Source organism: Egretta garzetta, unplaced genomic scaffold, assembly GCF_000687185.1.
Source record: "Egretta garzetta isolate BGI_Z169 unplaced genomic scaffold, ASM68718v1 scaffold287, whole genome shotgun sequence".
Taxonomy (NCBI): domain Eukaryota; kingdom Metazoa; phylum Chordata; class Aves; order Pelecaniformes; family Ardeidae; genus Egretta; species Egretta garzetta.
The window spans coordinates 13,353,143-13,373,539 of NW_009260435.1; the positions used below are offsets into that span (position 1 = coordinate 13,353,143).

The window sequence follows — 20,397 nt, forward strand, 5'->3', positions numbered from 1 at the left end:
ACTGGTGCTTTGTGTTTTTGAAGAATGCATGGCGTTTTTGTTTTCTGTATCATAAAGATGCTCAGTCACACCGTTGAGTCACAGTGCAGCTTTTTTCACGAGTCTGTTCCTTCCATAGAAGTGCACACAACTCCCAGCAGCGGGAGTGGGAATTGTCCTGCATGCCATTAGGCTCAGGGATACCAGAAGGTGCTCCCAAGTACAGAGCTGGTGCGACATCCTTGAAAGGGTTACTCTGCATTTCCCTGCAGTCAGACTCTGGTCCCTGTGCCTGAAGTCTGCAGTGTAGGTGCGCCCTCAGGGTACAAACTGTTCAAGCACGGCAAATAATTTTTTTGTTTGCCTGTTGTAAATTCATATCAGGTATCTTTGTCTCTCTTGAAATGAGTGCTTCACTTCCAAGACTAAGGTTACTCTTCCCTTGCGCAGCTGCTTCAAATGGTTGCTGCATATTTTCTAATCTGAAGTGAATTCCTGTGACTCTCAGAGATATTTATTCTGTAATTAAATAATCATGCTTTTTCTTTTTTAAATTTGTCTTTTTACAGTTGTTCAGTGAAAAAATAAGTGGAGCAGAAGGAACAAAGTTAGATGAAGAATTTCAAGAGATGGAAAGGGTAAGGAAAGCAACATGGTTTTCAATATGCAGCTATTGCAGAATCAAAAATGTTTCACGTTTCAAGTGATAGAATGGTATTGTAGACTTATTCCCCCCATGCTTCCAAACAGAATTATATAAGGATAAGTGCAAATTTATCCTTGAGCCTTGTCAGCTCAGCCCAGGGAGGAGAGACATCCACAAAGGCTGAGCAGAGGAAGCAGGTTCTCCTGAGAGAGGAGAGGTGTAGAGCATCAGGAGGGGCCTTTCTTCTCTGTGGGAGATTAGAGAGAGAAATCTTCAGTGTTTAGTGAGCCTTTGTAAATATCATGAAGCCTTCCCGTCTGATATTATTCATGATAAATATCTAACTACTAGGGTCAAAATTTCTCTTGATACAGAATTAGATTTCTTCGCTTAAATCCATATTCAGAACTTTACATGAATTGTTGTGGAAATGGAGATGTTTGCTATCCACTTATTAGCTGTTGTGTTGCAAAGTAAACAATTTTACTGCCAGTATCTGCTTTCTCAGCTTTTATGTGCTTTTTTTTTTTATTGCCCTTGTCTTCCTGTGTAGTTTTTAATATTCATAGTAGACCTAGGTCACAGCTTTTATTGTTATCAGATTGAGGAAAATAATCTTGTGTGAGTTGATTGGTTTTTATTTTTTTCCAACATGCACCTTTGAATTTATGGTTCTAGGTTTCAGTTTCTTCGGCTACAGAATAATTAATTTCCCTTCTTTGCATTATAAGAGGAAAAATAATATGCAGGCCCTAAGGGAGGAAAAGGGAAACATACCAGAAATGTGACTTTTATAGCATTTTAGAAACTGTTAAATGGGAAGATAGTGCAAACTACTGCTTTAAATGGCCCTGACCCCAAGATTGTGAGGGGTATGTTCAATCTTTTTCACCTGTGGAGAAAAGCAGTCTTAGTAACAACTGTTGGGCTGGCCGGAACATTGTAGTCTAGAATATGTAAGCAATAGTCAAGACTGATGGGCTAGAAAGGCAAGCCCACATTTTAATGTAAACCTTCTCTCCTTCCCAGTACTACCTGCCAATTAATATGGTTTTGGTAAAATCCTGTCATAACTATAACATGGCTATTTATTTTAAGTTCCAATATTTGCTTTATTTTAAATAAAGTTTCATGATCAGCTAGAGTAGTATATTATGTCTAATAAGATGATAAACTTTCTAGAAGTTGATTTGCTTTTTGCTAATTGTGTTACTCTTCTTTTTCAGAAAATTGATGTTACTAATAAAGCTGTAGCGGAGCTCCTATCCAAATCCACAGAGTATCTTCAGCCCAATCCAGGTAAGATAGAAACAATAGCTGTTGGATTTTGCTGAACATTGTCTTCTTACCTGGAAATTCATCCTAGGTAAAAAAAAACTAATTAGGTCATTATTGTGAAGGTTATGTGGGTGTCCTAGAGAACTTTACTTGTGTGTGCAATGAGCAACTGTAAAGTTTATATCCCTAAGTCTGGTCTGGGATGCATTCAACTTGCAGCACACAGTGCATCTGGTTTACTGGGCATGCGTGGGTTGTGCATGCATGACATGTCTTGGACAGCTTGGTCCCTTGTTACCGCGTGTGTGTTCATATTTGTGCTGGATGTGCTGGATTTGCTGGAGCGGTGTCGTGGTTTAACCCAGCTGGCAACTAAGCACCATGCAGCCACTCGCTCGATACCTCCACAATGGGATGGGAGAAAGAATCGGAAAAGTAAAATTGAGAAAACTTGTGGGTTGAAATAAAGTCAGTTTAATAGGGAAAGCAAAAGCCACACACACAAGCAAAGCAAAGCAAGGAATTCATTCACTACTTCCCATGGGCAGGCAGGTGCTCAGCCGTCCCCAGGAAAGCAGGGCTCCATGACGCATAATGGTTACTTGGGAACACAAACACCATCTCTCTGGATGTCCCCCCTTCCTTCTTCTTCCCCCAGTTTATATACTGAGCATGACATCATATGGTATGGAATAGCCCTTTGGTCAGCTGGGGTCAGCTGTCCCGGCTGTGTCCCCTCCCAGCTTCTTGTGCACCTGGCAGAGCTGAGAGCTGAGAAGTCCTTGGCCAGTCTTAAGCACTACCCAGCGACAACTAAAACACCAGTGTGTTGTCAACGTTCTTCTAGTACTAAATACAAAACACAGCACAATGCCAGCTACTAGGAAGAAAATTAACTCTGTCCCAGCCAAAACCAGGACAAGTGGGATACAGATCCCTAAAGTGCAGAGAATGCCAACATGTTTTTAGCAGAGGTGTAAAAAGCCATTGAATTTAACTCAGATGCTCCTGCCATCAGAGGTACTGGTGGTTATATAGTCACAGGGAAGAGGGCTGTTGCTTGCTTACCCAGTATTTGAGTGAGGTTTTGTATTTTCTGGACAAATTTTCAAATGTTCTTTTAAGAAACAAGAAAGGAGACATGTTTACATTTGCAGTGAGTCACAAAGTTTATCTGTTACGACCTTCATTCACTGTCCAAACCAGCTGTTGGAAGAACCTTCATTTTTTCAGAACTGTTTGACTGAATTTCTGTTTAGTCAGCTGTACCAGTGACTTGAGAGATAGCTGTCTCTTCTGGGTACCTTATAAGATGCACGTCCCTGAAGAGGTTTAATGGTTTATGTCTAGATAAGGATGGTAGGATTCAGTCCTTTACCAAGGCCCAGCTGGGATGTTTAACATGAAGCTTGTCACCTTTAAAAAAAGGAATGCCTTGCCCATGGCCATTACTGTGTTGAAGAACAGTGACAATAGCAAGGACTAGATTGGAAGAACTCTCCAAGAATAGATGCATGTTTTTGTCATCATATGAGCAGGATAACAATAAATTGATTTGTATGTACCAGGGCATTCTACTCTCTTCACTACTGGAAGCAAAAAAAAAAAGGGAGCAGGGGAAAGTTCTGCAAAGTTAAGAGAGAGAGACCATGAAACGGGCTTTGGCTGTCCTTGTATCTGTTCTATTTGCTTTCTGCAATACTTCTAATCAAGGAGTTCACAAGCAGGAATATTCCAAGGAATGTGAGTATTGGTGAATATCCACAGAAGGTGACACACACTATGTATCTGCCTGGAGAAATGATGTTCATTCAGTTGGGAATAAAAATCAGTTTCATATGACCCATATTGTTGAATGGAATCTTCAACTTTTGACTATGAAGTACTGACAACAAAAAACTTATGAATCTGCAGACCAGCATAGTGACTTGCTTTGTGACATTGTTTGTTAAATGATTTATTGCTTTAAATACATTAAAGTGTTTGTATAACTCTTGGTTTTTTTTATGTGCTTCTTAGCATACAGAGCCAAGCTGGGAATGCTGAACACTATGTCAAAGATCAGAGGACAAGTTAAAACCACAGGCTATCCCCAGACAGAGGGACTCCTAGGAGACTGCATGATACGGTATGGCAGAGAGCTTGGCGATGATTCTATGTTTGGTGAGTTTGTGTATCTCCTCTGTGAATATTTCAGCATAAAGTTCTTTGCAGAATATTACACAGTGACATAACCTATGCAAATAACTACTGCAGGTAAGAGGGAAAGTTAAGTGCAATGATCAGGAGGTGGGTGATACAATTAACAAAACATGATGCTTCTGCTTATTTGTCCACCTCTATTGCAGGTGGATTTGATATCACTGTTACTGATGCTGTCTGATGATTCACTTTATTACCATAACCATTTTAGTCTCTAAGTTCCTAGACCTAATTATTTTAGGGTGATTCTTAGATGCACTGTATTTTCTTAACCTTTAAATGAAAATGGTTACCCTGTATTTGAGAAGTAAACTCAGGGGAAAATTCTCATGGAAACAAGTAAACTGTAACTTGGGGTGATTTTATTTTTTTTTTTTTTTAATGATTTGGTATTTTGATGCTTTGGAGCAGTGCATCTTAAATATGCATTTTCTTGTTTTCATGAAAATTATCTCTAGCTTGGCCATGCTACAATTCTTTGGTAAATAGAATCTTACCTCTTTCCACTCAAAATATGCTGGCACTTCACAGCCAAAATCTTGATAGAGGCCTTGCTTGCTGAGCATACATAGTGTGTGGGCTTGACTGGAATGAATTTGAAGCATTGTCACAGAGCTACTCAGTGGGTGCTTTTTGATATGGCTGGGATGAAAAGAGAACCAGGGGAAAATATCTGAGAAAAGGAGAATCCTGGTTTGGGGAAGGAGAGGGGACTAGGGCTTGGAGAGAATGGTATGGGCTGGGGGACTGCATGCAGAAGCCAGTGCACAACTGGCTGGCTTAGGTACTGCTCTTAATATCTGCAATTTTATTTGCACAGTGGTTGTCTTGAAATAGTAACAGCTATGTAGGCATAGGGACCTCGCACTTGAGCCCAAGTAGGTGCTGCATAGGGAAAGGTGCTGTTGATAACCAAAGACCCTTTTATTCTCCTCATGAAGAATGAAGTGGCACAACTCACCTGTGAGATGGATGGATCAACAACAGGGATACTAAATAGAACTAGGAAAGGGGAAAGGACATTTCAAACACTGTTCTGCCTGCTGATACTTACATGCTTAATAAAGTATACAGCTATGTTAAGTAGGTAGTTTTAAAGAAGTAGAAACAATTTTGACCAAAAGGAAGTTTGGGAAAAAAATACACTGTATATGAGGAAGCTGTAAAACATGATTTTGTGATTAAAAAATTACTCACGTTTTGCATATTTAATATCATCACTAAAATTGTACAAATTAATCAGTTTGGTCTGCAGTTCTCAAAGTGGAGGAGGTTTTTAACCTATGCAAATACAGTAGGGAAAGTAGTAGATTAATTCTCTCGCCGAGGATTGGCAATAGCAGTTTTCTAGGGCATCAGGTTAAAAAACAAAGTATACTTCAGAACAAAAATTTTCCAGTTCTAGTTTTCTGTAGGGGACAAGCATATGCATAGCTTGCATTGTTTTTTCACTCTTCAAGGGCCTGCAGCAGATAAAAGATACCTATTTGAAATAGCTGTTTTGTAAGATGAATCTTCTGGTTTTATGTATGTTGAGATATAAGTAGCCTATTCTTTGTCATAGGCCTTGCACTACTGGATGCTGGTGAGAGCATGAAGCAAATGGCAGAGGTGAAGGACTCACTTGATATTAATGTCAAACAAAATTTTATTGATCCTCTACAGTTATTGCAGGACAAAGATTTAAAAGAGATTGGGGTAAGTTTTCCAGAGTAAACCTTCACTTGCCAATAATCAAAGTCAATCAAACTCTAGTTCCCTGAGATATTTTTCTTGACAGCAGTAAGGTAAATAAATTTCACTGAATTTAAGTTTCTGTCTCTAGCAAAACAGTGATGAAATCTGCTTAAAATCAATGCCTGGTTATTTTCCACTTGTCTAATTTACTCAATTTGCTACATTGCTTGTACATTCAGTACAAGAAGGACTGTGAAGAAAACGATATTCTTTATTTTTCTGCTATTTGATTTTATTAATTCTTATGAACATGTGAGTGGGCTGTGATTTACTGTGACTGATTATCCTATCTTGCCATCAGTGTCAGCCTAAAGCTGTTTATAATGGAGGATGAATATAATTGTTGAAAAAAGCTATTCAGGGCAATCACAGAATGATCTGAAAAGTGCCATAAAATGTTGGAAGCGCTGTATGCCACTATAGGAAAAATACAGGAAACTGAGGAACACATTTTTAACCTTTAGAGTTAAGTTTTTCAGTGCTTTTGTTTACAATGTGACAATTCAAAGAAAGCCAGGCAGTCTCTGTCTAAGTCTGTTGATTCCGAAAGACGTGGTTAATAAGCGAGTTAAAACCCCGATGAAATGCAGAAAGTTATTTTATTTGTTTACTCATAAGTGGATGTGGAAAGCATAACAAAAAGATAGTAATAACATCTTGAAGTCTGTAGCTGTCTCCTATGATACATAACTGTTTTCAGTTGTAGTTCTGAACTGATGAAAAGAAGTTGTTTGATGTTAGCTTTAATAAGCATTTTGTACTGTCACTTTGAGTCCATTCTGTAAGTCTCAGTCCCATGATTTTTTGGCAACAGAAAAGCTTGTGTAGTTATATCAGATAGAAGTGTCAAGTTGACACCTAACAAAGAAAGTAAGAATACAAGATTTGTTGGGGCACTGCTTATGGAATGAGAGGGGAAAATAACCCTTTAACTTTTAGTTGTTGTACTGCAAATAATTCAAGGGGTAAAATTGAATCAAATGGTGAGTATGGGGACATACACATATTTAGATTGGATCCTGCTTCTCATTTAGACAACCTGAAGTGTTGCACATTTAGTGAAGTCCATGAGTTGGATGTCTAAGTTTAGCAAACCAAGGTAGCCAATTCCCCAAGTGTTAACAAATGGCTGTTTATTTAAACGCTATACAGTTGAAAATTTCGTTCATGTGTACAGTCCTAGACTTACCTGATGCTGCTGTAGATCAAAAGGATGGACTGGACAATCTCTGAGCCTTGTATTTCTTCGATTCTGCGTATTTCTATATTTGCATCCATAATGGAAATTTCCTTAAATCACAATGTGTTTGTTTGGACCTCCTTATAAATGTTCTGTCTTATTTAGCATCATTTGAAGAAACTAGAAGGACGCCGTTTGGATTATGATTATAAAAAGAAGCGTCTTGGAAAGATACCAGATGAAGAAGTTAAACAAGCAGTAGAAAAATTTGAAGAGTCAAAGGAACTGGCTGAAAGAAGCATGTTCAATTTCTTAGAAAATGATGTAAGTCTGTCCTGCTTTTTTTTTTTTTTTTTTTTTTCTTTTTTGCTGCAGTATATCCAGGAGGGCAATGTCTGTGGGATTGGATAAAGCCTGTCCCATCCTTCACAGGAGGTAATGGGTGGAAGCAGAAAGTGTGCCTCTTTCCTCTTGTAATCTCCTGTGAGAGAGGAACATAATGCACAGCAGTAAATGGGAGAACTCAAGAATTCCGGAATTTCTTCTGGAGATACAGTGGCTCAGATAAAATTGTCGCAGAGGTCTTAAGTAGTTTTGTAATCTATGGGCAATGAACTATCTGAGAGTAGAATGCGGTTTGATCAGTGGGAGGGGGAAGGTTGGGAGATCAACAGTCACAGACCAGCTGCTGAAACTATGAGCAAGGGTATGTACCCTGTGCTTTCTGAATTGTAGCTCACTTATAGTCAAAACTCTGCTGCAGATTTGAAGTCTCCGGATGATTTTATCTCTGAAAATCATTATTATTACTATTTGGCTCTGAAAATTACTCCGTAGAGTTTGTTTGTGGCTTGGCCTCAGGTACCTGGACTTTGGCTCAGAGTCCCCAGTCAGTCATGAAATTATTTCTAAATAAGGAGCAGCTGTGGTCATTCAGAATAATCCTCTCTTCTGTCCATACACAGGGGAATAGCAGGATGTGCTTTCTCCCATGTAATCATGGAATTGTAGGAAAAGAGAACTGGACCTGTTTGGACCTATTCCAAAGCTTTCTCTTCTCCTGTAGATGCGGCATCACAGAAAACACACTTAGAAAGGAGGGAGTGTGCTGCCTGCTGCGAGCAAACTGCAAGAGAGAGAAGCTGTTAAGTGGGAATATTTAACTGCAGGCAACTTCTCCCTCTATGCACACCCGTGTAATGGCCAGTTATAAACTATCCTGTAGCTCTTAAACTGGTTGTGAGTGGGACACATTTGTTACAGCAGTGTGTAAGTTAGTAAGCCTCTTGCTGTTTTACCAGTGCAAGTTATATAATGGGAACCAAAAACTGCAACGTCCTCTATCAACAATTTCAGTACACTTTTCTGCTGAAGTCTCTACCAACTGCCTGGTTGCAGTGTATGTGTTTTGTAATTCTGCCTTGCACAAGCAGCTGAGAAATGTTTCAGATGGTGTTTATCACTAGTCAGAGCACCAAATCAAGGATAAAACAGCGCATGGATTAAAATGATTTAGCTGAGCCACTAGAGAACTGATGAGTTATACTTTCTAGTATAACTAATTCTGCCTTTCAGAGGGGGCGAACTGGATGTCCCTTTGAAGTTTTTTCTATATCCACTTTCTATTGTTTCTGTTTAAAGAAAACTCTCTGTTCCTTCCCTTCCACTCTCCATGCTGACCCAGTCTGTCTGTCCTTCTCAAACTTCTCATTACAGCCTTGTTGTCTAACCCCAGTCTGTCTTGCTGGGTTTGCAGAGATCTTAACTGCAGTCACTTCCTTCCCATCCTTTCCAATTTCCCACGTCTCCCTTTCTTGGTCTCCTTGCCCTGCAATCTCTGTTGTCTGAGCTCTGGTTCACAGCCATTTTGCCGGGTGCCTTTCCCAGACTTGGTCCTGATCCACATCTCTTGCTCAGGTTTTTGCACAGCTAGTTCCAGGCCTCCCACATAGACACTGTTGAACACAATTCTTATCAGATCCATCTTCCTGCATTTCCCACTCAGCCAGCCCCAGGCTCCTCTTGCTTAAGTGGCTTTTAGTCCCTCAGGTTTCTCTGTCTTTTCTCCTAATCCACAATTCCATATCCTTCCTGGCTCTTAAGCATCTTGTTTGGACAGTCTGTGTCTATCCATTTTCTCTGACCACTGCATCCAAACCCCAGGCACTTTATGCTCTGTCCTCAGCTGGTTTACATTACTCTCCTTTGACTGCAGTGGAATTGTACCAGCTGTTGATTTGGTTCTGTGCATTTCATTTTTGTATGCTATGTGACAATGCTTGGCTTTCCTGAAGTCCCAGCAGAATTTCTAATAATCTTTTTAACCGAGTAAAACCAAAGCATAGCACAAAATTGCCATGGGTCCATAAAACATTTGCAGAAGGTTTACTCTGATACCTTCTCGTGATCCAGTGTCTGAAGACATCATGATGGAATGGAAACATGTCAGACTTCTTGGGGCCTGTCCTCTTAATGCTGTCCTAAAGGAAAAGTACCAATAAGTATGTTACTGCTCCATCCCCAGTACAGCTTGAACTTTTCAGTTTGTGTTAGGGGAATAAGATTATTTGTTACCTCATGAATACAAATATTTTGATTTTTCTTTCTCCTTCACAGTCTCCCTCTCCTCAGCATTCATATTTTTGAGTGACTGATACTTTTAAAACCCAAGTAGATAAATCATTTTTCACTTATTGGTTTATAAATGCTGCCATCTAGTGAGGTAAGTCCAGATAATTTGACAACTGCAGTTTGTAAACATTGCTAATAAACACTGATGGGTCTGAGTCATAACAGCTATCACAGTGTAATTTCTTCCAACATTGCTGATCAGAAAAGCCTCACTTTCACCTGCTAAGGGGTTGTGTCCTTTTAACTGTTTCAGGCTTGGGTGTTGACAGACAGCTGGCTTGGAAGTTGAAAGCGAAGGGATTTGCACGTTGTGAAAGGAAATGACTCAAGGACCCAGCCTTGAGTTAGTGAACTAGAAGTTACACCTCAGTTTTGTTCAGTTTCCAACTGGCAATTTCTTTGATAGAATCACATACGCTCTTTTTCAATAGCCTCCACAAGGTATCATGGTCTTTTGAGCTGCCAGGTCTGTTTTGAATGATCTGTTTGTTTATCCTTCAGCTGAATGTACTGCGGGCTCCTTACAACTATTTTCCTCTCTATATTTCAGGTAGAACAAGTTAGCCAGTTGGCTGTGTTTGTAGAAGCAGCACTAGATTACCATAAACAATCCACAGAAATTCTGGAGGATCTGCAGAGCAAGCTGCAAAACCGGTAAGGCTGAACCCATCGGAGAATTTTGAACCCCTTTTGGAGCTGAGGTTCTTGAATGTGAAAAGTCATTGAAGCAACAGATCTTGCAGCACCATCTCACAGGTGCACACTTGCTGTGCTCTGTGCCTTGCTGGACTTCATTGCTTTAAACCGTTGCCACCTGGCAACTTCTTGCTGCACTGTGAGCCTTTAATGTAATGCAGGATCTGCCCAGAAAGCTTTTGAGTGTGTGCAGAATCTCTCACATCTGCAGAGGTTAATCAGGACAGCCCCCATTTGTTTGTAGGTTTACTTAAACCTGCATACTTTGAGTTGTGTTTTGGAGGCTTTGCTGAGAAGTTGGCCTATTTTCATTGAGATTAAGGGATATAACAAAATTCTGCAGCAGAGTAAGGAAATATCCAGCTGACTGCGAACGCAGCTGTGGTGTAATGCACTCATGAAAGGCCCAGATACTCTGTGTCATCCTAGTAGAAGAAAAAAAATGCTGCTGCCATTAATTTGTTTTATGTCACTCAAGAGAACCAGCAGAGAGCAGGAGACCTAAATGACTTGAGTGTCGCCATAGTGTAGGCTAACATTACAATTGCAGAATCCAGGCAACTTTTTGGGGCCTTGCTGAGATCAGGGTGGATGTGGTGGGCTGTGAGTATTAGCATAGGGGTAGCTGAGTCTGTAGACGCCCTGCACCATCCAAGCTGGAGGGGCCAGTTGTGCTGACCAAATGGTTGTTTCGCATTTTCTCTAATAAAAAGGCAATGTGTGAGATGCAGTCCCTGGGCCTCTGTCCTGGCTGGGTTTCTGCATATGTCATTTGCAGTTGAGCTTTCCAGAGAGCTCATTCCTGGAACTTCTGCTGAACTCAGTGGCAGCTGTGGATGCTCAGCACTTCTCATAAAGCTGTTAAGCTTTATGCCTCTGTCAGCAGGACCAAAGCGTTAAAGAAAATAGGGACTTGCTGAAATTCAAATACTGCATGAAAATTTAGCAGCTTTTAGTGAATAAATCTGCCCTCCCCCCTCGCCCCCCCCCCCAAAAAAAAGCGCATAAAACCAAAACCAGCAGAAGTTTCCCCCCCCCAACTTTCAAACACCAAAGCACTGAACCTGAGTGGAAGCTCCAAAAGTATTTCTTCCTTCAAGTAAATCTCTTGCCACTCTTCTCTGTGTTCCAGAATAAATGTAGCATCTAGTCGGCCTAAACGTGAATTTAAGCCAAAGCCTGTAATAACTACAACTCTGGAAACTGGTGATAATCAGCAGCACAACGGGATTGCCTATAGTTCTTCCATAAAGCCATCAGGTAAGTCTGTGGCTACAGAATTAACATATTGATAGATGTTTTGCCAGATTGTTGCTTGAGGTATTCCTTGTACCGTGAGAACGATGGATCCACGAAGCATCAGTATCCATGCATCTGATTCCAGTTTGTTTCCCAGATTTGGAAATGTAATTGTGAGGTAGGGTTCCTCTCAACAATCTCACGCTCATCTGAAATTTAGGTGTGGCATTCTGCTTGGTCTTTTAGGTTCTCTGTATTGCCACTGAGGGTGGGAGGAGAGTGAGGGAGAGGCACTTGCAGAAAACAGTTCATTTCTTGCAAAGACAGATGCCTAAGGTGGGTGTGTTAGATCATTGGCTAGAATATCTCTGGATGCTAATTTCTCTCCACAGTCTGAGACCATAAATTATCAGTACAGGATCTATTAGCCATGTAAAATTCAGAGAGATGACTCCCACCCTTACTGATTTTATTAACATATTTTACTTTACTGTCCCCTAAAGTATGCACCAAACTGTGTGTATTTATGAAGTACTTAGGTACCTATTGGTGTGGGAGTAGGATCCCTTCCTTTGATTAGGCCCTGATTCCACAAAAAAAATCAGCTGTTGAAAGCCCTTGAAAGTTGTGTGAATTCTAATAATTAGTAAGGTTAGAGTACTCATCGAAATAGCTTTTTCTCATCTCGTGAATAAAATTATTTTTCCCTGTCTCTTTAATGGCTACAGTGGTGATGAGAGAAGACCAATTTAAAAAACAAAACAAAACAAAACCAAAACAAAACCAAAACCACAACCCCTCACAAAAGACAACAATATGCAAAGAAAAGAGAATGAAAAAGCCAAATTTTTCCATAAACGTTTTTTGTAAGGGAAATAGAGGGGAAGCAGTGAGCCAGAGGTTCCCTTCTCTACTTGGCATGGTATCTAGGACCTTTTTCTAGAAGTTTTTTAATTTTTTTTTTCCTCACTCTCCAATTTCCTCTTCCTTCCAGTCTTGTTCCTTTATAAAGGTTGTTGGGAGAGAAATGAGAGATTGAAAGGTGAAAGAATAAAGCTTGGAGCTGTAACTTCATGCTTCTTCTAATGTCTCTTTAATTTTCTTGCACTCTGCTACAAGATGAACCTATTATACTGAATCCATACTGAAGGGAATTTGCAGCAGTTTGGCAGCATAAGAGATCTTACTCCTCAATTTGTTTCTTTGTGCAGGTTTTGGCTGGGATAGGGTTCATTTTCTTCCTAGTAGCTCGTATGGGTCTGTGTTTTGGATTTGTGCTGGAAACAAGTTGATAACCCAGGGATATTTTAGTTACTGCTGAGCAGTGCTTGCACAGAGCCAAGGCCTCTTCTGCTCCTCACCCCACCAGTGAGCGGCTGGGGGGCACAAGAAGCTGGGAGGGGGCACAGCCAGGACAGCTGACCCCAACTGACCCAAGGAATATCCCACACCATATGATGTTATGCTCAGCATGCAAAGCTGGGGGAAGAAGAAGGAAGGGGGACATTCAGAGTTAACGGTGTGTTGTCTTGTTATGCGTGATGGAGCCCTGCTTTCCTGGGGAAGGCTGAGCGCCTGCCTGCCAGTGGGAAGGAGTGCATGAATTCCTTGTTTTGCTTTGCTTGCATGCGTGGCTTTTTCTTTAGTTATTAAACTATCTTTATCTCAACCCATGAGTTTCCTCACTTTTGCACTTCTGATTCTCTCCCCCATCCCATCCGGGGGAGTGAGTGAGCGGCTGCATGGGGCTTAGTTGCCGGCTGGGATTAAACTGCAACAGTGCTTCAGGCTGCCTGAGGGTGTGTTAGTGAAGGTCCCCATGCTGCCTGAATGCTAAGAGCAGTTTTGTGTTGCTGTCAAATGTGGGATTGAGGGAGACAACCCCCTCTTTGCACATTCCTCTCAATTCAGACCACCGGTTCCTAAGACATGTGATGCAAGGACACATTTCATGCAAAGCACTGGGGATGTTTGCAGCAATTAATAACTTTCTAGTTATTTTCACAGCACATCTGGATGAAAGTAGCAAAAACATAGCAAGCTTTATTAAAAATTCAGCATAAAATTTCTAGGCCCCTATCAATTACTTGTCAAGTTATAGGCTTTATTTTTTCTGCTTTGCATGTGCAGTGGCAAAAGGAGATTCAGATTCAGCATTTGTATATAAACTGGTGTGTCAAACCAGAGACAAAACAGCACACATATTACAGTGGTTTATCATTGCCGTGAAGCAATTGATCTAAGACGTCCTTTAAGAGTAATCAGTCCTGCCTTTGGGAGAAAGACAGACTGGATGACTTTTCAAGTTTGCTTCCAGCCCACTTAGGTTAAAATAAATAAAAAAAAAAGCTAGTTTTAATGAGCTAAAATTCAGTGAATGAGCTGAAAAATACATGACCACTGATCACTAAAATAAGGAAGGAATGAGCCACTTCTATTCATTGATTCCATTCATGGACTATTGCATCAACTGCTTGCATGTCACTAAATGATGGGTTTTCACTTACTCCTTGGCTCACTCAGTGCTGTCAGAATGGAATAGAAATAAACCAACCATGAAAAAGATGAAAAGGAGAAACGGGATACATTTAATAATTGTTGCTATGCTTAGTGTCGCTAATAATATCAGAAAGACCATCTATCATGTTTTTTTCCTCCTGAAGAAGCTATGGATGCTGTATAGCTCCCCAGCAGGTGCAAACATCTTCTTTCTCTTCCTATTCCATACTCAAAAGTTATCCATGTGGATTTCTGTAGAGCTGCAGAGGGGTCAATATACCCTGCTTGTAAATGGGGAAAGCCTTTCTGTTCTTGTTTAAAATCAGAATCGTGAAAAAGATTAGATTCATGATCTGTGTTTTAGAAATGTGAACCAAGCAGCTCTAAGCAAAACTGCTAACTGTTTTAAGGTCTCCATGTGATAGGGGGGATAGCATCATAATCACCCTCTTTTTCTGTTTAGAAAACTGACCTCTTTATCTTACACCAACAAGCGCTCCCATGCTTAATTTCCCCTGTTTACACATTGACCCTATCAAAACATAAACCTTTAATTTCTCTGATGCTATCACTCAAGGTAGGTAGTATCTTAGTATCCAGTGAACCCATGGAAATCAACAGGCCAGTTCAAAGCAAGCTGGGATACATTCAGCACAGCTACTACAGTCCCATTCTGAGTGTTGAAATGGCTTTTCCTGTGTTTCACCATAGCTTTTCAAATAAAGGATCAGCTTCTTGGAGCGGAAAGAGTATTTTCCTTTGTACAGTTCCTAACACATCGGGATTATTTACTACTAATGACTTGCACACATTTGCTTTGCTAGATTCACAGAAACCTCATTTTAATGTTGTGAATTATTTAGCTGGTTTGATTAAGCACAGATAACAAATTTGTGCTTTTGTTCTAATTCATTGTTATCCTCGTTAATCAGCTGAGGCTATGAGCATCATCTGGCTCATTTCAGAACTCTGTAAAAGCTGTGTTACGTCATGCCTTTCATTCATTTGTCAGCCTTGCCTATGATATGAAATAAATGGGTCTGGTTGCCACGTGATGGAATGTAACATAGGCATCTAAATGTTTACTCACTTCAGCTATGAGGGAGACTGGGATTAATTATTTTAGCAAGCTTCCAGTTTGTGATTATTAAAGTATAATTTTGCTACCATATGTTTGTGTGTAGAAGACAGAGTAGATGCAGGTACAGGCAGTAACTTCCTTTGGGGATAACGAACAAGCAGACAGAAAACCAAACCAGTGTTGAATGGCATTCTGATTTATTCTGTAACACTACAGAAATCATAGACAGCTTCTTGCTCAGCCTGTTTTTTGCTAGTTTTTTCCCATTTGTGCTCTTCAGGTTTGAGCGGTCTGGAGATTAATGGCAAGTCATCTTTGAATGTGACAGTGAAGCGTGGCAGTTCAGCTCCATAACTGGAGAAATTCAGGAGGCGTGCATCGTGTTGCAAATTAACATAAACCCCATTTGCAGAAAAAAAGAGTGCCATTTCTTTAGCTTAAACCTCTGCAACAGGAAAGGATGTGCAAGTATTCAATAGACAGGAAAAGACTGGAATCATGTTGCCAATTTTGTGATGTTAAACAGTGTGTTGCTGACTGTCAGGCAGTGCTGCCCCCGTTACCTTTGTTAGGGAAGCTTTGTCTCATTGGATTATGCAGTAGCAGCAGCTGCCTGACTCTGATGAAGATTTTGACTGATCCTATGGCCTGGAGAGAAACTGGTTGTACTGGCTGTGACCATTTGTTAAAGATCTTTCCAGGCTGCCAGACATTTCTTTTTAGTTCTTTGGAGCTTAAAATGAACCAAATGTGATCCATCTCATATCAGGTACCTTACTGTCAGAAATTAACTGGCTTGCAATAATAAATGAGGCCCATCAGAGCAGCTGGTGAAAGCAGGGAGCTTTGTCAGTTATTCAGAGCGCTGCCTTCTGCTCTTGACATTTCCAGTGAGCTGGTACCAGTTCCACCTTGGCAAAGACTGAAAATAACTCAGCTGGTTTTGAACACAGTTGGTCCATTTTTGCTGGGAAGCTGTGGCTCATCTTCTTTTTTTCTGCTTGGACTGTTTCAGCAAAAATATGTCCAGAACCAAGCTTTCACCTGTGCCATTGTATTAGACTAGCCATAATTCCGTTCGTTCTTGTAAAACTTTTGTCACTACCCCGTGCCTGCAGCAGGCAGAGGGCTAGCCTGGCGTTGCTACAGCCGTGTTCCGGGGAGGTTTGCTGGGGGGATCTCTGTGTTGACAGCTCTCTTCCATTGTTATAAATAAAAGCTCTCTTCTATTTTTATAAAGGATAAAACATACCCACAAAATAGAAAAGTAATTCCTACTTCCCAGTTTTGACACCAAGTATTACCCCCGATTGTATTATTGTCAATTAAAAAGATGCTTTCTCCTGTTCCCATTTACTGATCACCAGAATAGTTGTCAGCTACTTTCTTTAAGAGACTTCTCCGTATTCCTTTTACTAGAAAATGCCTGAACAGTTACTTTTCAATAGTTTCATACACAACACCATGGTCAGCAGATTAAAATGCATCTTTGCATGGATTCTTAAGATCTTAGCTGTCATATCTGTACTGCATTACCAATCGTGTGCAGATTTACCCAGGCAAAAATTATTCTTCAAGGTGATTGCATGATTAGCACGTGTGATAGCTGGGAGAGAGAGAGTCAAGACTGGAGTATTTGAGAATTGTTGCAATGTTGCAAATAAGATGACCTGAATAACTTAGTATTTAAGAGGTTTAACTGCTTTGATGTAGTACTAGGGTGTTCTAGAGTTGTCATGCTATACCATGTGTTTTACTACTGTTTACATGGCAGCAGCATGACATTTTTTCTCCTATTTTTCCTTTTTAAATATATTTCAAATTACCAGACTTTTACTTGGATATGCTGTATATGGTTTTGAAAATCTTTTTATGGCTGAACTTCAGTTGAACCTCTGGCTAGTCCTTGGCCATAGGGCTAAGCTTTACAATTCGAACACTAGATTACATTTTATTAGAATACGTTATTATTCATAAATATGAATGAATGTATCCATATGACAAATCCAAGCCAATTAACCCCTCTTCATGAGAATATCTTTAAAAAAGGTATCTGCATTTACAAGGTTAACTTCTTTTGCTAATGGTGATTCTGGTTTGTGCTTTAATTTATATTTACTTGTTTTCTTGTAAATATATGTATTTACTACTATGTTTGCATATGGGACCATTAATATTTTAAAAGAGTAATTTGGAATGGATATCTATATAGCAAACAGCGTAAGTCACAAGAACAGCCAAGCACTGTATCGGAGAACTGTTTTAATCTATAAAAAAGTTTGACAGGCACCATTGTTCCTAGCATAACCTTTACTTTAGTTCAGATAAAGGACTGTGTACACACGAACCTGGGGAGCAGTAACCCAGAAATGACTGTCACTGCTCAAGGGGGGTGAGGGTGGAAGCCTTCATGCAGGCAGCTGGAAGCTTTGCTCCTGCAAATGCACGTGTAGCCTGAAAATCCAGGTGGCTGCCTCCAGGCTGCAAGCATGCATTTGTAGGACTGGCCCCAAGCCCCTGCCCTCCGGGACGTCTTCACACACTAGCAGTGTGCTGCACTGCAGTTTGTTTAAATGATTACTTGTCCCTTCTCTTGCTGACTCTTCTGCTTCCTCAACTCCTACCTGTCTGATTCCTCTAGCCACCGCTCCAAAGAGATGGCACCGATTTTGGCAACTGTGATTACTCAAACTGTCAGTTTGAGATAAACATCCTTTGAAAGGGAAAGCAACTAGGAAGGCAAATAGAGTAGCATCTGAACTTAAGGGAGGAACAGAACTATGCTTTAAACTAATCATCACTAGTAGTATTTTTTAAATAAAGAAGGATCAGGTGTTTGTTAATGGGTGAGAGCAGTGGGGGAAGAAACTGTTGGGGGGCAATTCGTGACAACAGGGCTACATGTTCTGGCCCATTGTTTTGTGAAGCTCTATTAATACGGGTTTGTTCTGTGTTTTTTTTCCTGTCACTGCGGCAGGTTCTTCAATGCACATGGATCAGCCTTGCTGCCAAGCTCTCTATGACTTTGAGCCAGAAAACGAAGGCGAGCTTGGGTTTAAGGAAGGGGACATCATAACTTTGACCAATCAGATTGATGAGAATTGGTATGAGGGGATGTTAAATGGAGAGTCTGGCTTCTTCCCCATTAATTATGTTGAAGTGATGGTTCCCTTGCCTCAGTGATCGTGTCATTCAAGCTGTGAACGTGATTTCATGACTGAAATGGATTCACAAATGTTCTGTCAGTGTGGCATTCTGTGAAAGCCTTGCTATTTGACTGACTTACTGACTTTTGTATGCGTCTTTTTAAAATGTATTTATTTTATATTCAAGAAAATTTTACCTTCCCTGACTCCATCAACCTGCAAAAAAACCCATACCCAGTTTTTTTGCTTTGTGCCTTGAAGATCACTGTATGAAGTGTTTACTGGTAGCTCACTGTTGCTCCAAAAATGCATTTCCTTGCTATTATTGTACGTGGATTTTTTTTTTTATCTTTGGCTGCAATGATTTTACTATTGAAAACCATTTTTAAAAGTACTGTAAGTGAAGCTAACTGTAACCAGTTCCTAAGTTACTGATGTCATTGAGCTCTTTTCATCTATCGCACTGTAATTTATTGTGAGCAAGTTAATCCATGTTTCACATCGTACGTGTACAAAAGGCAAAGTGGTGGTTGTCAATACTATGATGTTGTTGTACTAAGTACAAGTTCTCAGCATTGAAAATTCCTATAATTTACTGACCAAACTGAATAAATATTTCTGTGGAATAAGAACAGTGGTTGCTGCTTCTATTCCTATAGTTCTAGCATTTGTTTTTGAGCTGGAGGTCACTTTTGCTAAATATATCACCTTTCAGTGTAGAAAACAATGCTGCATTAAAAAATGCATGAGTACAGCCAAAGTATTAATTTTATGACACCTCAGCCACTGGAATTTTAATAATCTTGCTCTCTCCCTACTGATTGCGTAGCATTTATAATGTCTGTTAAACTTTTCTTCTAGCAGGAGGATAAGAGAAAAATTCCTTTGAACTAGGTCCAAACTGATCCTAGCTCCACAGGGTTCATACAGAACTCCATTGAGATAAGGAGGTGAGTATCACTGGTGACTACTGCAACAAATGAAAAGTCAATACACTTCTACTTTTTTTTATTTATTTGAGAGGGATGGAGAAGGAGGAGAAAAAGCAGACCAGGGGGAGAAGGAAAGACACGCTGTAACTAAAAATATGTTAAAAAAAAAAAAAAAAAAGGCCTCAAAACAAAGGCCAGACAGATAGTCTAAGTACTATCCAAATGAAGACAGAATTAATATGTTTTTCTGTTAGCCTTCTACTGTGCTTAGTAAATGCAGATGTAGTAGTGACCAAAAAATTCAGCAGCCCCAGAGGAACACTTAATCTTTTGCCCATCGCTCTCGCTACAAGCAGAGTGCTGAGAAGGGAGCTGAACTCTTTATGGGCTAACTGGCTTGAATCCAGCTTCAGAGTTTCAAGCTCTACTTGGTTCTGTAGTCCAGTTGAAACAGCATTCCCTAGAGAGGAAAGAATTTTACATGTATTACAGGTGCAATAATTTTTCCATCTAAGAAGCATAAATAGCCCCTAACTGGCTACCAAAACCACAGCTTTCTGGTTTTTCTCATCTCTGGCCTTGGCTTGTGCAACATTCACAAGAGATGTAGACGGTTATTCTTTGCAGCTTTGGCTACAGCCTACTACATCAGGGCACATCATCTCAGCATTTGGACTTGCTGACATAAAGAAGAAAATTCTTCAGCCCTTTTCCAAATTCATGGGCAAGTACCTAGTAGTTATTAGAGCAGCAATATGGAAAGTAGATTGTCCTGACCTAGTTTTTCAATGAACATAGCTGTGATGTTCTGAATACAAAATGTATGGGACAACTTTCAAAGGTTTAAACGTTTAGGACCCACAGCTGCTTTTGCTTTTTCCCCTCTTTATCAGAGGTCTCACCAGTCATATGCTTTCCATAGCAGACAAGAAAAGAGGCATTGAAATCCCTGTTTTACCTCACCAGAATTCCCTAGAGGAAGGAATTATACAGGCACACGTGTGCACAAAGACATATATAAAAAGGTTTGAATTCTCAGTACAATTTGCGGTAGGCAGCTTGCCATTTAGCACAGCGCTCCTGATCAGCTGCAATAGCTATTGCAAAAATAGAAAGCTGGAAGCAAGGCAGGAGAGCTGTACTGGTATCGA

General features: G+C 40.2%; 1 protein-coding gene across 1 annotated transcript; it reads left to right on the forward strand.

The window, feature by feature from the left end:
* Positions 1 to 542: 542 nt before the first annotated feature.
* Positions 543 to 18,539, forward strand: SH3GL3 (SH3 domain containing GRB2 like 3, endophilin A3). Its single transcript, XM_009644046.2, has 8 exons — positions 543 to 617; positions 1,852 to 1,924; positions 3,923 to 4,066; positions 5,670 to 5,803; positions 7,188 to 7,346; positions 10,204 to 10,307; positions 11,482 to 11,609; positions 18,146 to 18,539. The coding sequence occupies exons 1-8, from the start codon at positions 609 to 611 to the stop codon at positions 18,349 to 18,351; spliced, it is 957 nt and encodes a 318-aa protein (XP_009642341.1). The 5' UTR covers positions 543 to 608; the 3' UTR covers positions 18,352 to 18,539.
* Positions 18,540 to 20,397: the final 1,858 nt, after the last annotated feature.

Bases quoted from the DNA above. Each gene is read 5' to 3' on its own strand.
- SH3GL3 (XM_009644046.2), top strand. The intron at 4,067-5,669 runs GTGAGTTTGTGT...TCTTTGTCATAG, and splicing joins TGGCGATGATTCTATGTTTG to GCCTTGCACTACTGGATGCT. The intron at 7,347-10,203 runs GTAAGTCTGTCC...TCTATATTTCAG, and splicing joins TCAATTTCTTAGAAAATGAT to GTAGAACAAGTTAGCCAGTT.